Source organism: Panicum hallii, chromosome 2 (assembly GCF_002211085.1).
Source record: "Panicum hallii strain FIL2 chromosome 2, PHallii_v3.1, whole genome shotgun sequence".
In the NCBI taxonomy this organism is placed as follows: domain Eukaryota; kingdom Viridiplantae; phylum Streptophyta; class Magnoliopsida; order Poales; family Poaceae; genus Panicum; species Panicum hallii.
Window position 1 is genome coordinate 47,329,140 of NC_038043.1, and position 16,481 is coordinate 47,345,620.

The 16,481-nt window shown below is 39.3% G+C and overlaps 2 protein-coding genes across 9 annotated transcripts; both read right to left on the bottom strand.

Moving 5' to 3' along the window:
* Window positions 1–59: 59 nt before the first annotated feature.
* On the bottom strand, window positions 60–3,943 carry LOC112880444 (solute carrier family 35 member F1-like). The gene is made up of 11 exons (XM_025945079.1): window positions 3,689–3,943; window positions 3,195–3,289; window positions 2,543–2,600; window positions 2,238–2,432; window positions 1,914–1,990; window positions 1,572–1,654; window positions 1,039–1,090; window positions 857–925; window positions 687–773; window positions 525–589; window positions 60–421 (listed from the first exon to the last, which is right to left on the bottom strand). The coding sequence occupies exons 1-11, from the start codon at window positions 3,804–3,806 to the stop codon at window positions 265–267; spliced, it is 1,056 nt and encodes a 351-aa protein (XP_025800864.1). The 5' UTR covers window positions 3,807–3,943; the 3' UTR covers window positions 60–264.
* Window positions 3,944–5,924: 1,981 nt separating this feature from the next.
* Window positions 5,925–14,144, bottom strand: LOC112882180 (protein FLOWERING LOCUS T-like). 8 transcript variants are annotated; one of them, XM_025947166.1, is made up of 7 exons: window positions 13,749–14,138; window positions 12,740–12,801; window positions 12,499–12,586; window positions 11,326–11,366; window positions 10,274–10,317; window positions 9,081–9,297; window positions 5,929–8,375 (listed from the first exon to the last, which is right to left on the bottom strand). In XM_025947166.1, the coding sequence occupies exons 1-7, from the start codon at window positions 13,944–13,946 to the stop codon at window positions 8,357–8,359; spliced, it is 669 nt and encodes a 222-aa protein (XP_025802951.1). In that variant the 5' UTR covers window positions 13,947–14,138; the 3' UTR covers window positions 5,929–8,356. The 8 variants fall into 8 exon arrangements, with proteins under 8 accessions (XP_025802957.1, XP_025802951.1, XP_025802954.1 ...); XM_025947168.1 differs by lacking the exon at window positions 5,929–8,375 and having other exon boundaries at window positions 9,164–9,297; window positions 10,075–10,317; window positions 13,749–14,144; XM_025947169.1 differs by lacking the exons at window positions 10,274–10,317; window positions 12,499–12,586 and having other exon boundaries at window positions 5,933–8,375; window positions 9,081–9,220; window positions 13,749–14,128.
* Between the last annotated feature and the right edge of the window lie 2,337 nt (window positions 14,145–16,481).

Consider the following 16,481-nt stretch of genomic DNA (forward strand, 5'->3'; position numbering starts at 1 on the left):
AATACTGAAAATTCACAAGTCCCTGATCATCCGGATTGCAGATACAATGCATGAAAGCATGAACAAAAAACAATATTCAGCTCCTTTAATATTAACAAATACATTTCGATTTCGTGTTTATAAAAATTATAGAATCAACAAGAAAGCATGCTATGCAATGCTACTAGCCCTTTTTCTTTCCTCACATCTGATAGCAAAAGAATATCACGCTTCACAACCGTGTATATGTTCCATTACTGGTTCAGTTTGGTAGACAGTTGCCTACTACCTTGAGGCAGTAGCAGCTGATGCAAACTCCTTGTTGGAGGATGGCCCGTCGTCCCCGACACAAGGAACTTGTGCTGTGCGGTTTGCCATTGCAGCCTCCTCGTCCCCGGCCCCTGTAACCTGTGCAGTCCCTTCAGCAATCTGCTTTGAGCCCCTGCTTGCAGCAGTTTTTAAGTGGTGAGTGTTGACACCAGTACAGTATCATAGCTATGCACCTATCCATGTTCAGCGAACAGAAAACTGGAAAGGCACAGTACTTGTATGAGTAGATGACAAGGCCAATTGCTGTGCCGGCAAAAGCAACGAAGTACATCCAGTCAACCTGCACATGGGCAGAGTTTGCTTCCACCAGATCAATTTATGAATGGCTATTGTGAATTGTGATGAATAAATGGAGAAAGGAATCCATGCGTTCATACCTTCTCATGGTAAGCAAAGATACGGATTAAAACGGCCCACATGTCTGAGGTCAGTAGTGAGAGATTTAGCATGGTTGCACCACATATCTGTAAAAATCAAATGCTCGTATGTTCTGTAAATTTATTCAGGACAATCATGAATTAGTCTGCAAGAGGACAGTGGTTTCTACCTTGAGTATAATTGGTACTGTTGAGTAGAACAAGAACATTGCCACTGCGAATCCTATGAAGGGAAGAATCTGAAAAGATAAAAATACATAGTCAAAAAATGAATCATGACCGACAAGGTGAAGAACGGAACATGGTTGCTCATAAATAATTCATTAGAGTGCAGGGAGGGGAGGATACTCACCGCACTAGCATTCCAGTGGGTTGATCTGAGCTCTTGTCGTTCAAGTATGCTTCTGTAGCATTGTCAAGGAAATGGAATATGGGAGTATATTTCTTGCCTCTGATGTGTAAAGTTGAAATTAAGTCAGTTTGGTCTATAATCAAAAGAATTTCTTATTCCCAAGCTCCTTATTTTGACCTAACCACAACCACAAATGCTTCAAAATTCTGGGCTGTATTTAAAAGGGGGGTTCACTGTTACAGTATTGTTGGTTGAATCGATCATCGCATACCACTGGTTGAGCCTTCATTTCATGCTAAACCAGTTTATCAGTAAGTGGTTTGTATATCAACCAAAATAAAAAAGAAAATGAACCACTAAAAATCTGGCAGGCAAGGGGTGATGTAGTTAAATTTGTCAGTCACTAGAAATCTTATGTTTTGTTTTGCTTGAAGTAGAAGTGCCGCAGAAGAAATTACTGTGAAGAAAAGAAATTAGTAACTACCACATGAGGTCAAGTCTTTTCTCGCCTTTTTTTAGAAGCTAAAGGATACATCTGTATACCACTTATAATTGCTCCAAAAACACCAAGCATTGCCATCACCTCGACTCTGTTGCTTTTCTTGACAAAATACTCCTGAAATTTTGTAGACAGAAATATTTGAAGTTTCCATCTATATATTTCTGCTTTATGTCAAAGACAATGAGATGTTTAACAATAAATTGCAGCCATAATTATCATAGCTCAATGAATAAACATATTAGTCTCATAATCATGAAAAAAATACTAGAAATGACGAATCATGCATATCCTAGCAAGTGTCATCCAAATGATAAATATGCTAAAGGAGAATGGTAGTGTTCATTGAACAAAGATAAGTGCAGTGGCTTCTTACCTCAGTAACATTACTGATGGCATAAAGCATGGATCCTCCAATAACAAGCAAATCACCTTTCAAGGGGTTGGGTCCTTCTGCAATGCACTCCAAAGTGTGACGTAAAAATGAATTACACACTTATACTTTGTAATAAATTCAGCAGTTTTTATCCATCTGTCATGTCCTAGGCTTCTAGGACCAGGTATGCGCTGCTATGACCACAAAAAACTGCGCTGAAGAACCAAAGTGAATTGTAGATATTGAGTAGAAAATCTTTAGCAGAGCTAACGATGCATCATAGTGTAACTTTGTCAGAACGTCCATAATGAAGCATATTCTTACTCGCTCGGTCAGAGGCATGCACATCAGAAAACACTACCAGTACAAGGCCTGCCACACAAACTCCAACACCGATGAACTTCCTTAACCCATACTTTGTCTTCAAGAAGATCCAAGTGAGCACAATGACACATGGAATTGACCAGCAATCCAGGAGCATCACACTCGTCAAGGATGTGTACTGATAAGCCTTCACAACTGTGGGGGTGGGGGAAGCAATTCAACTTAGCAAATACACAAGAAAAAAGAAACAAACTCCAGTTCGAACTTGATTGCCTAATTTACTTTCTCAAATGGTAACTGCATACCGATGTAGTTGGCCTCCACATCGATGATGCCAAGCAGCAAGTAATAGTACCACTTAACCTGCAGAAACAAGACATAGAAAACATTTGAGGCTTTCCTTTTGACTTTGGTAGAAAATTTCAGATTACTTTATCACCACATAAACACCATGGTGACAAACAGCCTGAGCAACTTGTAAAGGACGGAATAAGAATACGCATAAAATCCTTGCTAACATATAGAGACTAGCCATATGTTCTGGTTAGCAGGGCAAGATGCTTTATACATGCAACGTACATGCATCAATCATACAAGAAGAGAAACAGTACAGCACAAACTACTGGTCCAAGGGAATAATTTAAAGGTTGGGGATGTGCTAAAACCCCAAAATAGCATCTCAACCTTTTATTCAAACAGTATTTCAACTAAAAAGATTATTCTGCTTCCTGAAAACCTAAAATAGCATCGCAACTGGTGATCACAAATTTTGAGCCTGTAAAATACTTCATTACTTTCAGTCTGCTATTTTTCATTGTGTAATATGAATTTCTCTAGAGCATAAGAGCTGAAGAACAGTTCATGTTTTTTTATTAGTTTCCATTTCCCCAGATGAATAATTTAACCAAATTAGTTTTTAGACACCTCTCTGGGTGGAAAAGCAGCATCCAGACATACCGTCAAATGTCGCCTTTTGTATATCAGTGTCCCACCATAAACAAGTGCAAGAAGGATGTAATTCAGCAGTGACTGTGAAGTAGGTGCATTGACACCTGAAAAAAAAACCCTCGTGATTCAGTCTTGTCTCCATAATTTCCAATTGTCCCAATTCAGTCTTATCTTTTATCTGAACATGGCATTCTTTGTAACGTTTATTTTCGTGCACACGCGGATAAACGAGACAAACTTGCATTGGCGGTTGAAGTTACTGGAGCCAAATGCCAGTTTCTTAGCCAATCAAAGCATGAAGAACTTGTCAAGTAAAATCGCGGCACACGCACAATTGAAGGCACAGCTAGAAAATAAAAGGACAGCCTTTTCTGTTCAGAGCGATAACAAAATCCAGTATTTTGCGAGTCCTGTGCTCCCGCCAAGAACTCGAGGGAGACAAGTTACACAGGGCGCCATCGCCGGCGTACGGGAACAGCACAGACGGCGGCGGCGCAACGTACCTCGGCGGGCGAGCTCGGATGAGGAAAAGCCGGTGGAGGTGATGAGCAGGGAGACGAATTGGCCCAGCGCGAGCCCCACGAGCACCTCTCGCCGCAGCCACCACGGCGGCGGCGCCATTGCTGGCTTCTCTCCTCTGTGTTGTTGGCCCCCTTGCTAGACGCCAACGTCGCCGTCCGAAGTGTGCGAGATTGCGAACGCGAACAAACCAGCGACGCCGTGTGCCCATGTGCAACTATTTACATCTTTTTTATATGTACCAGCTAGTCAGCGTCGCTGATTGTGGGCCCCGGCGCCGCTTGTGCCGGCCGGGCGGCTGATGTGGTTTAGACCGGTATCTTTTGGGCGATGTAACTCGAGCATGGTTTTCAAGGTTCTGAGTTCTGACCCGATCCTGGACTGCTAAGGTATTAGTTCAATTTTTTTGAATGAATCGAGTTCTAGAAATAAAATTTAGCTACTTCAAATTATAAAAATCTACATTGTTCAATGATCTTAATTCTTAAATTAGAAGCACTTAGTTCTTAAATTAGAAGCACTTGGCCCATCCTAGAACTTCTTCTTTTTCCTTTCACACCTCGTAGGTTTCAAACCCTAAAATTTTCTAGAGAATAGGATGCACCAATCTTGTGTACATCAAGGTGAATCATGGCGGAGAAAGGTGGGATGGTATTGGTGTGGAAGAGATGTATTTTTTTGGGTAGTGAAAGAGAGAGATTAGTTCCAATGTAACAAAAAAAAATGAAAGAGTTAGCTGATAGTAGGCAAGGAATATACGTGCTAGAGAAAGAGAGGCGTGTTGGGTGCCATTGCAAGAACAAAAAATGGGAGAAAGAACAAGATGGACGCACCTCTCCATTGCTAGGTATTAAGGTGACAGATTTATCACCTAAAGTTCAAGCCAATACCACCCGCCAATCTTGTATGATTGTATCTTTTTGTTTATTATAGTTTTAGGTTCACGTTGCATAGAATACTACATTGATTCTTTCGTAGCAATGCGGTATCTTGTTCTACCCTATTAAGTAGCCAGGCTTTTGTCCTTAGTTCAAAGAAGTATATATATTGATCTCTATATGTGTCCCTTTTCTCCTTCACCAACTTTTTACTTTTCCGGTTTTCTCTATTTATGTCTCCATTTCACAGCTCAGCTGGAAATATCCTGCGCCAGTCGAGCTCGTATCTAGACACTAATACCATTGCCCATAGACAGCTATTTACGTTAATTTGTCATCCATGGCGTCACGTATGAGCTCTTCAAGTAGTGATGCAGATATCTTTGTTTTCATTGATTATATTGTTATTGGCAGTGATGATTAGCTGAGGACGGAGCGAACTATATGCTAGCTGCAAGTGTAGCGTTTTTATTTCAAGGAGTACTAACTTTTTTGTACAGTAAGAAATGGTTACTTGACCTTTTGAACTACATTTGCTGTTGTTTAATGCAGCATCATTGTACAAGACTTCTGTCTTGCAAGTCAACGAAATGGAAGAAAAAACAAGTGATGGACGTTTTGTTACGAATTCATGCGTGGTACGTTGTACCTCTGGATAGAGATGCATGATAGGCACCCTCCGGCCTCTGCCGGCGTCACACAGTGTAAAATGTTGACTGGATTTTCATTGTTTCACCAAATTTCTTAATAGCTCTGGCATTGACTATGAGATGGACACCAAATAAGTTAGTCCGTATACGGAAAACCAAATTGTCCTTTTCATCGTTTTGAAATTAGAGTATCTTCCATTTGATAAGAGGCATGAATTGAAAATTATTTTTGTTACCGTTTTGCTATTATAAAAGTAAACAAAACAGGGATACGGATTAGACCTATTTGGCACGGCTCTAGCTTTAAGATTCATACTGGAGCTGAAGTTTTTAAAATAAATTAAAATATTTTATATTTTATTTTAAATCTAAAATAAAAGTATAATGACTCAGTAAAAGATCTTTGATTTATGGCGTGTTTGGCATGGCTCCAACTTCGAAAAGTTTATGAAGTTTTTATAGCTGGTCATACCCAACTCCAGATGTTCTTGAAGCTAGAGTTGTAAAAAAATCAAGAGTCTTTTATTTAGTTATTATACTTTTATTTTAGATTTAAAATAAAAATATAAAATATTTTAATCTATTTTACAAATTTCAGCTTGATCTTGGAGCTGGAGCCATGACAAACATGCTTATTTACAACTTTAGCTTCAAAATTTTTTAAATCTAAGTATATGCAGTTTCAAAAACTCCACAATTTTTTAGAATTGAAGCCATACAAAAATTTTGTAATCTAGTCCAAACGGTCCTGGAAGGGGGCTGTGGATCGGGGCTTCCCATCTTCCGTGCAATGGGAAGCGCTCGCGTCGCACGGCCCAAGACGGCCCGTCAGAACACTGCTCCATCTCCATGGTCCAATCAATCAATCACGACACCCAACGGCAGGAGGGCAGCCACCAGCTAGCCAACGTGCGATCACCAGGTGGCAGGTATGCTCTTTTTTTTTTCTTCATGCAGCGTCAATAATTCATTATTTTTGTTATGGAATTTGCGATCTATATGTTTAAAATATTAATCTAATATAGTCAACAATTTAAAAGATCAGATTCAATATTTATCCAAATTTTTTTCAACGTTTCAGAAAAACAAGTTCAATATTTTATATAAAAATGTTGAAACTGTGTATTCAAAATGTTGAAGATGTATATTTAAATGTTGATTTTTAAAAAAATATAATATACTTATATTGGATCTTATTTTTTGTATAAATTCTCAGTAACATCACGGTTCAAACAGAATTCAAAACGCATTTATGGTTTGAAAGAAAAGTGAGATTAAAATTTCAAATCTAAAAGCCACCTCTCACGCAACCATGCACAGCAGCCACCTTCACCCCAAAACCAGCTGTGAGCTCAGCGCCATTCCTGTCAGATTTAATCTCGTCCATTCATTGGAGATCGCACCAAACTCAAACAGTGGAAAATAAATAGAAAAAATTTCTTCCCGGAAGATGAATAGGAATCCGATATGGATCCTGTGGGCTGTAGGGGATATACATCAGGAGGGCCCAAACTATGTTAATTAGTCCAGCCCGATGCGGACCAACTACAGTCCGGACGACTGACGAGCCCAGCCCAAACTCCGTCGTTCAGTCTCACTCTCGAGTCTCCAAACAAAAAAACTCTCGAGTCTCGCCACTCTTTCTCGCCGTGACGACGGACGAGCCACCTCCCGGGCCACCTCCTCGTCGGCGTGGACGCCGTCGGCGGGTAGGCCACCGTCCCCTCCCCTCCCAGAAACCCAGTCTCACCCCAGGCTCTGCCGAGGACAAGCGCGGTCCACACACCAACCAACGCGAGCACCTCTCCTACGCCGCCCGCCTTCCCCAGGAGCAACCGGAACGGCCGGGTCGAATCGTCGAGCCGTGATCCTCTTCCCCAGTTCCCTTCAACGGTAATGTACCTCCTCCGGTCCCCGTTCCCTGCGATCCTCCCGCTTTTTCTGGGAGGGATACTCTTTATGGGTATCGCACCGATTCAATTAGTGCTGGCGATTCGGTATCGTTGCGGCGGTGTCGAACGGTGAGTGCGCCCCGGCGTTGAGACCGGGGGACGCACGGTTCAAAGCTACGTTGCGCCGCTAGGCGGTTGAGTTTCCTAGACGCGTTGCATGGCGTATTGTAGATGGAAACTTGGAATGGACGCTGGGTGTGTGAGGTCATTAGCAGGTACTAGAGAGAGCTGGACCAATCTGCTAGTTGTCAGTTTCTGCGCTATTTGAGCACGCATTATCAGAACATCGAACTGCACTGTGCTGTGTGGGTAATTTCTTGATGCGTTGGTTGGTTTGATCAGACTCGATTTCCATATGATCACAGCAGGCTCAAGTGTTCAATAATATTAATGTTTATCATTCTTTATGTGTTGCATTTATCTATGTAGATGTAGATGCCATTTTACAAGCTATCTGCTATATTGGTTTCGTTCTGTGGTTGAACATTGATTTTCTTGGTTAATTTGATATCCGTTATATTCCTTGGTTGATCTTACATGATTTGCTTTCGTTCCTTAACTCTGTTTTAATGTCAGAGTCCTGTAATTCTTTCCCTTTTCTAATCTTACTTTAAGGTCTCCATGGTCTTATTGGTTTATGCCACATGAGGGATATCCGGATATGCAATCCTTGTTCTCTTGACAAAAAGAAAATCTTCCACAGCAATTTCAGTTTATAAGGCTTTCAGAACTGCAGACTTTGCGTCTGCAAGGCTCAGGGAAAAAAACCCAGGAGGAGAACCCACCATGCAGGTTTATACTTGAATTTTAGAACACTAATAGGCAGGATGGTCACGTCCATGGCCTCCTTCCTTATGCTTTGGAAAACCACCAAGCAGATTTATACTTGAATATATTTTTTTATACTTGAACTTTGGAACACCAGTGTTTTTTTTTGTGCAACTGAACATCTTTTCTCATAATTGTTAATGTGAACATCGTAATATTTTATTGAGGCTAGTGACATAAGAAGATACCTTCAAATGCTAGTTTGTTTCATATGATATAAGTCAATTACTCTAGTGCTTAACTGTCAACTAACATCTCATATGTATTCAACTGTTTTATATGGATATCAGTTTCTGAATTGTGAATGCTTCTTCCTTGTTGTAGATGTTTTCTGTATCTGTACTTCAGCTTGATCCCAGGAACCTGTTAAACCACCCATAAAATATTGTTAAGAGCTGGTAATGTCCAAGGGAACTATTCTCCTAGAACAACATGCCTGATTTCTCATATAAGTAAACAGAGGGAGAGTTGTTGATATTAACGGTGAATTTCTGTGTGCCTCTTTCTTGCATATGTCAGTGCGGTGGAACATGATCTTCTTTCTACTGCTTGTATTGTGTGTGTTTTTTTATAGGCGGTATCACTTGTTTCTTTGAAATAGCCATTGTCTTAAGGGGTGACCAAGCATGATTGTTCATCACTAAATGGGGAGAGCCTTTTCTTTTTGTATATGTGCAATGAGTTGTCCCTATTAATGCTAAAAACACTACTTAAGTTGCATTGCTTGATTGTGGCCTACAGAACATTAGGAAAGTATGCTCCTCTCCTAAAAGGCATATGTTCCAAACCAAGGAAATTAAGCTCTCTGTTTACTATGCTATGGGAAGCAAATTATTTCTGTTAGATTTAGAGTATTCCTCTTCTAAATTTCATTACATCAACCTTTGTAGACTTCGCTTGTTGTTGTATTAGATGTTATTAATGACTATTTTTTTGATCATTATTAATGACCAATGGCCCAACTATTATCATGGTTTCTGCTAGAAAGAGGGCCCTTTCAGATTTTGTGTGACTTAGTGTCTAACATCTACAGTTGTATTATTCTAGAATGGAAAGTTTCTGTCCTACCTTCTGCCACCAACACCGCTCTCCTTCTGGCAGTTGAAGTATAATGCAGCAACTGGTGCTCCGAGATTGTAGATTGCTGAGAAGTCTCTGATGTTGAAATTTTGCCGCCATCCTGGTGCATAAACTGTCTGTCGTGCTTGCTGTTTGAATAGCACAAAAACAATTCGATGAATTCCAGCAGGTGGCCTTGGGCTTTCGTAGGGAACTATTTCATTGCCTGAAAAAGTTTGTATTCCTTATTAGAAAGCTTACTGTGATTTCCATTTCTAAGGTGAAGGCTACCTATACCATTCTACAGTACTGTCTTTTCTAATTGTTCCCACACCCTCCCCCATCCACACACGCACAAATAGCCTGTGGCGATGGAGTTATTGTTACCTATGGCATAGACCCTTGTACCATCCAAAGCTGCACATATATTATCGAGAGGTGGAATGTTCCCATTATTAACCATACACGAAAAGGGAAATAAAGGGATAAGGTATCATCAACTATGAATCATCAAGTCGCAAAATGTATTCGGTCTATTATGATTATGATATGCTAATTTGTAATTTGTTCAAAGTTTACTTAAAACTTTCTTGCAGTCTTGAATGATTAACAAAGAAGTTTGTCTATCTGGTGGCCTGAGAAGAACAGAACTTGGTGAGCCTATCAAAAGACTGGGCTGCAAGATTGTGCATGCGTTACTAAAGATATGTTTATGACTCCAGTAAGGTGGCCTGACTTAGAAGAAGTCCCTGATGCAATTCTCAAAAAAGTCACAGCACTAGTGTTTTGCAATAACTAATAACTATTAGTATGTTTTTATCCCAATGCTAGTATATAATACTTGTGGGATTAGCTGGCAGCTTCTTGAAGGGGACCCTGAACCAGAAAGCAATTTGGCAACCTTATGGTCTCGTATTTAATCTAAACATTAAGTTCTTTCCAGAATTTTATTTTTGTCTGGAAATGAAAGTTCTAATGTTTAAAGTTCTGTAGGATGTCTCACAGATTTAATATACAGCTGTATCCCATATTTCTGTGGGCCCACACAGAAGATGCCATTGGTCGAGCATTGTATATTGTCAAGCAGTGAAGCAGGTAATGATATCGATGTCCATCTACTTGATTTCCTGTAGAAGTCTTGCCATACCGACTTAAGTGATCTAGTGGGGCCCACAGTAAATAACATGATCTCAGATACTCAACTTGAGGCACTGTTGGGCAGATAACAACCGTCCAACTGCTTAACCTGCATCAAAATAGGTGAAGTCACACATTAGAGTGGGGCTCATCCCCTCTCTCTAAGGTGCTTTACATTTGATTCGTAGCTATGCATTATTAAAATGATTCTATATAGTTTAATCTTGAATAAGATTACCCAATCCTATTCTTCTCAATCGCTGAATGGTGCTAAATTTAAAAGGTAAGAGTGTTATAAAAATTTAATCAAAAGAAGTGAGTGGCAGCCGTTATGGCAACTAAGGAGATTGAACCAAATCAGCACGCTGATGAAAAGATAATGCCACTTTGTTTTATTTTACCCACTATAAATTCACCTAGCATGCACATGGCAGTATGGCACAGATATTACTTGATGCCAATTTCAGATTCTGGTATGTAACATGACACCACTTGCAACTGGCAGGGGACTATTTAGACAACTATTGAGTTGATGTTAGTTCAGTACAAAATTCTTGAATTTACTATAAGTCCACGCACACATCTTTCTTCAAAATGTGGACATTGGTACTACTAAGCATGGATGTCAGGTACAAGAACACAAGCACGAAACATGAGATACATGTATAAAGGTTCTATTGTAAATGCTGTACATATCATCTTTGAAATGTAATTTATGTAACCATTTGCTCACTAAAATAGTTACTTCGTCAAAGCCTTTATCTCTTTGCTAAGTTCATACAATTATTTGGTCAAACTCAAACGTGTTACATTGCATTAATTATTCTTCCATAGTTATTTCCTTTTCTATCATCAAATGTTTTGCCATTTGACATAGATTTAACTGAACATGATTTTGTTACATTGCCAAGAGCAAGGTGCTGGTGAAACGTTTACATTAAGTTGAAGTACACAGGTTATGTATACTTGATTGTGACACAAAGTGGATCTTGAGTTGTTTGCCTTTTTTGTTACTGTAAAAATAATGTGTAAGACCTAGTCCTCAAAAAGAAAAGTTTGAAGAGCTGTGTCTTAAATGCTAATTCAGTAAGAAGAGGCTAGATAATGTGTTACCCACCAAAACGGATGTCTCTCGCCTCTGGTATATCTGTCACCAACCTGTAGAAAAGAGACAATAAGAAAAGATACAATAGCCCCACCTTTAGATCTTTAATCCACATTACAATCACTAATGCTCAATGCAGATAATTAAGTAATTAACTTTTTAAAACTAAATTAAGCACGTAACTATGAAAACCTTACATGGATCGCGAGATTAATGTTCATGTAAGAGGTTAGCTTGAGCGTTTGTATCGAGAACAGGTGAGGTGCACATTCACAGATCACACTAATGAACGTAATCTATTCTATTGAGTTTTTCATTTATATTCTGATGGTTGATTCTTAGTAGCAAGTAGCAATCTAGAATTTGATCAATTAACCAAACAAAAAACTTCATTTCTGCAAATGGCTATCTTCTATTATGTTACATTGGACCATCATATTAGAAGTTTATAAATTGATTCCTTCTGCCAGTTTGGTTAACTTCTAGATACTCGTAGGCACAAATCTCATAGTTTATAACTTTTCTAGATAATCCTAACCACAATTCTCAAGCTTATAATATCCTTGTAAATTAAACATCTATAATTGTCAGTTGAGCAAGCTAGTATTGTTCTAGCAATATATGTCAGTGCTACAGTAATACCACTTGGTTCTTTTGATGAATTATTTGAACTCTAGTCTAAGCAATGTAAGTCTTTTTTCCCCATGGTTCAGACTATCAGTATAAGTGTATAACCTTTGCATGCATGCATATGCGAAATTTTCCACGTCAATCTTGTAACTAATGCCTTATTTTATTGAATACTATGACAATTTACCTTGCTATGTTTGATAATTGTAACAACTGAGAATGATGATCTTAAAGTAGCCAGGTTAGAATTCGAGGTCCATTACTGTTTTTTTCTTAAATATATCCATGAAGTAATGAATTGACAGTTTTTTCTATAATGCTTTTTCAGTTACCTTGTCCAAGCCTAATTTGTAAAATATCTTCTTGACGAATTTAGAAAGTATTATAATGATATAAGCTGCAGTATTGTTTATTTTGTTTCCAAGCTACAGATATCAATTTAACTGGAAACTAATAATTGTTGACAATAAACTGACTGTGAACAAAGAGATTTAGGTTAAGTGAACTACAGTGATAGGAAAAAAGTATGCTATCGCAGAAACTGTGCTTTCTTACCCAATAGCATACACAACAAGATTTCTTCAGATGTTGATGGATGGAAAAGAAACACCCCCCTCCTTTTTTGAGAGGGCTGCATCCAATCCTGCAGGTTATCTAGGTAAGGGGTTCTTGAACTACAAACATAAAAAAATGTGGCAAGTAGTATTCATTTTTTAGCGAAAGGTGGCGTTATCCAGAGTTTAGAAAAGAAGCAATGCAACATTGTACTTGAATAATAAATATAATAAGCTCTCACCATTGTAGATATTCCCTGTACTCTGGTTTGCTTGGACTTGGTGCATCAGGATCCACCATAACCTTAGAAGAGGTAACTTTGTTTAGCATTTGTATATTGATATGCCCAGTTACATGTGTTATAAAGGAGCTGAGACTTAATTCTACATCACAAACGAGACAAAAGAGAGTACTTTTGGACCTTACTGGATGGTGCTAAAAAAACAAAATCAGCCATAAGATGTGATAAAACTCAAGTCCTTAAGCACCTCTAGCCATGTGTCTCTGAGCAAGAAGAATCATAAGGGCGTGGGAGTAATTTATCTTGTGTGCAACTTTTCTTAGTTTTTTTTTGTTTTACCACGAAGGGTAGGCTTGAAATTTGTGGTTCATTCCAATGACAGTACAGTTATTTAAATTGTGCCTATGTTTATTCAGTAGAGTGTGTTCGTAGGCAGGAACTTGACAGAGTGCCACGCAACGAATGCACTTGTAAGGCCTTATCCTATCCAATATCCTTGTACCAGAGAGTACAGACAAGATAGGGTGCAGAAGCATATTCTAAAATAGCATGTAGGATACATGGACTTGATAATCAGAAAAAGGATTCTATGTATTCTTTGTATAACCAACAATTACCATGCGGTGGGATTCTCTGTATTTGTTCTCACAACAACACTCAGTGCAACCTAATCAATAATTCATAGATCGTTGAAAGTGAGATGTATTTACACAAACCAATATTTGTGCAAGTTGTATAGCTTATTTAAGTAGAACAGCATCTCTGTGTTTTATATTTTTTTCTGAAAGAGAAAGAAACATATAAATAATAAATTAGTTAGTGTTTGATATGCATGTATTACTCTAAGAACTCCTCTAGTTATATTAGGCATTACCTCTTCTTACATGAGAGTAATATTTTAAGTTGAACCTTTTCTTGGAATTAAACTCATGTTCACCTTACCTAATGCAATGCAGAAAACACCTGCACACTACATATCATGATCCTACAATCTATCATGGTCACTTACAAGTGTGTAGAGCTTTGCCTGGTCGTGGCCTTCAATCTCAACATGTGGTGCATTGAGCACTGCTGATGCTCGTAGTCCAGTGCCATTTGTGATCTCCTTGTCACCATAATTAATCCTCATTGTTGCTGACTTAACAAAAGGATCCAACACATCACCAATTACCTGGCTCAATGCCAAAGGATCCCTGCCTCGTGACATAGTTCAGTATTATAAATGGGCTGACGACTATGGAAGAGAGCCTTGTTGATGTACAACTAGGTGGAAACTACAGTATGGTGGAAGGGCTATCAAATGATGTTTTTCCTGTGGGAAGAACAGAGCAGTCCTTCATAAATTTATATTAGTTGTGAAGCATCCACTTTATGTTCGCAACATTCCACTGAGCACTATAAGGAAATGGAATCTTACTTTTCATATTAATATTATTATTTTCACTTATAGTTGCTTCTCTGCTGCATGGACATGTAGAGCACCTATCAACCTCCAGATGGCCTAGTTGTAGTTGAAGCTGTACGATCTTTGTGAATGATATCTATGGTCAGTTTTTCATGCATATATTCTCCAAAGATCTGGAGGTATGCTTAAAGCTCCAAGAGTTAGCCTCCCCTGCATGGCGCCTTGCCGGGGCTTGGCCAAAGGCTCACGATGAGTCATTTCATGTTCAACGATACTACTCTGAGTGGTGAGCACATAGCTGGAGAAAGATTCTTTGGATCAATATCACAATGCAGCAGTACGAAACCTGGGGAGGTAGGAGCCGGTCATTAGCAATTTTCATTCTTCTCTTTATTTGCTTTTCCTTGATGGCAATTGGAGTATCTAGTACTTCACTCTTCACCCTTGATTGAAAACTAATTTCCTGGACCTGTTCTACAAGACCCTAATTCATCTACAGTAGTCCTCTACATGCTCCTGAATAGTTCATATTTGTTCTCCAATTGTATGTATACAAAACTTTCAGCCCTCACCTATTGAAGTTTCCCCTTGGAATGATCTAGGCATGGCAAATTGCAGTTGCAAAATTTACCGCAACATGCATGTTCAAAAGCTACAGACCGTTGGTGGTTCATTTCTACATGACATTCCTATTCTTTCTCATACTTATGTTTCCATTTTCATACAATTGTCATGCATTCACTTCTTGCTACTTCGTCGCTTGTCCACAGAATACAGCTGTATGCATGTACAGAATTATTCTAACCAAACAAGAACCAGACTCCTGGCTTGAGTAGGCGCATCAATGTTTTGATATCATCAGATGGATTTATTCCAGATTCGTCACGGGATTTAAAATCTCCTTGCAAGAAGAAATTAAACTTTTGATGGCACGAATGGGCATTTAGAATTTACAAGGGGGATAGAGTCATATCATAATATGGAGCTTGCATTCAAGATGTTCCAGCCACAAGACCACATTCTGCCTCTGCTCTCCACATATGCGTCAATATCTGCAACTGCCATAAATAATCCATGCAGATTTGCTTCTTTTTTGTTCAGCACGGAATAAAAGGTGAGGAACACTGGCTTCTACATCCTGTACCTTATACTCTACTCTATACTTGAAAACAACATCCTCTACCTTATACTCCACTTTGTCGTAAGTTTCATAGTAAGTACTCCGTACTGTCCTAGGCTTCTTCCACCTTTTCTAAATAACATATAAGACTATATGCTGGACTGTATGCAACAAATATAATGAATATCAGTTACATGCATTGGGGTACTCATTTTGTTCCAGAAGTCATAGCTGCATACCGTGCAAATTAGTTTTGACTTTTTGAGTATTAGATAACTATTGCCTTGCACGTGTACTTCAGCAAAGTTGCTTGAAGACATGCAAGTGTACAGTGAGAGCACAAAACACTTTTGAAAGGAATATACCCAACGTCTAACAATCATCTTGGAATAAAGGTACTGTCTTGCAGATCAGATGGGCATCTCCACCAGGACATTGCAAGCAGAAAGGTAGAGGATCAGCTTTGGATTTTGAAAGTTCTTACATCGCAAGGGGGAAAAGGCACCAGGGAATTTCCCCGCACTGCAAACAGCCTACACCCAGCTTCTGTGGATGAACTCTTGTCATGCCAGCCGTTGGTGCTGCCTCTCCTCCCTCTAGACTGTTCGCCAGCAGCTGGAAACGGTGTTGAAGTCAGATCACTTCTATGTGATGGGCAACCTTATCATTTTTAAAATCTGCATCTAAAAGATTCTGTGTAGAGGTTATAGCACACTCTAATAATTTCAGGAGCTATAATGGCTAATGCTGGAGTCATTGGGGCTCTATGCTTGCTGTCTGCCAAATTACTTGCTACGACTTTACAGGATTGACTTTCAGCACTGGGTCGGATGATCGGCGTCACCACATCATCATATTAATTCAACCAGTTTGAACAACGTGCAATGCTTCTTCGAGGTAAGACCCTTGTAATGCATACGTGAGCCAGATTGCTTATACGTCCTTCATTGCAGTTGCAGGGCTTGTTAAGACTGGTGGCCCGTGGCTTGGAACGTGAGACTCAAACCTCAAACGGAATGGATTGATGATAACATTCTGGGACCTGCTTGGAGCGACTTGAACGTCTACAGTCGGCAGCAAAATGATTTTGGACGCGTGCGTGTGAAGACAAGATGCCGCTTGGACGCTGGTACTGCGTACAGGCTAAAGTGAACGACCGATGTGGCGCCAAGCGTCCCAAGCTAACGTCTGATAGAATGTTGATTTGCTATAGCAAG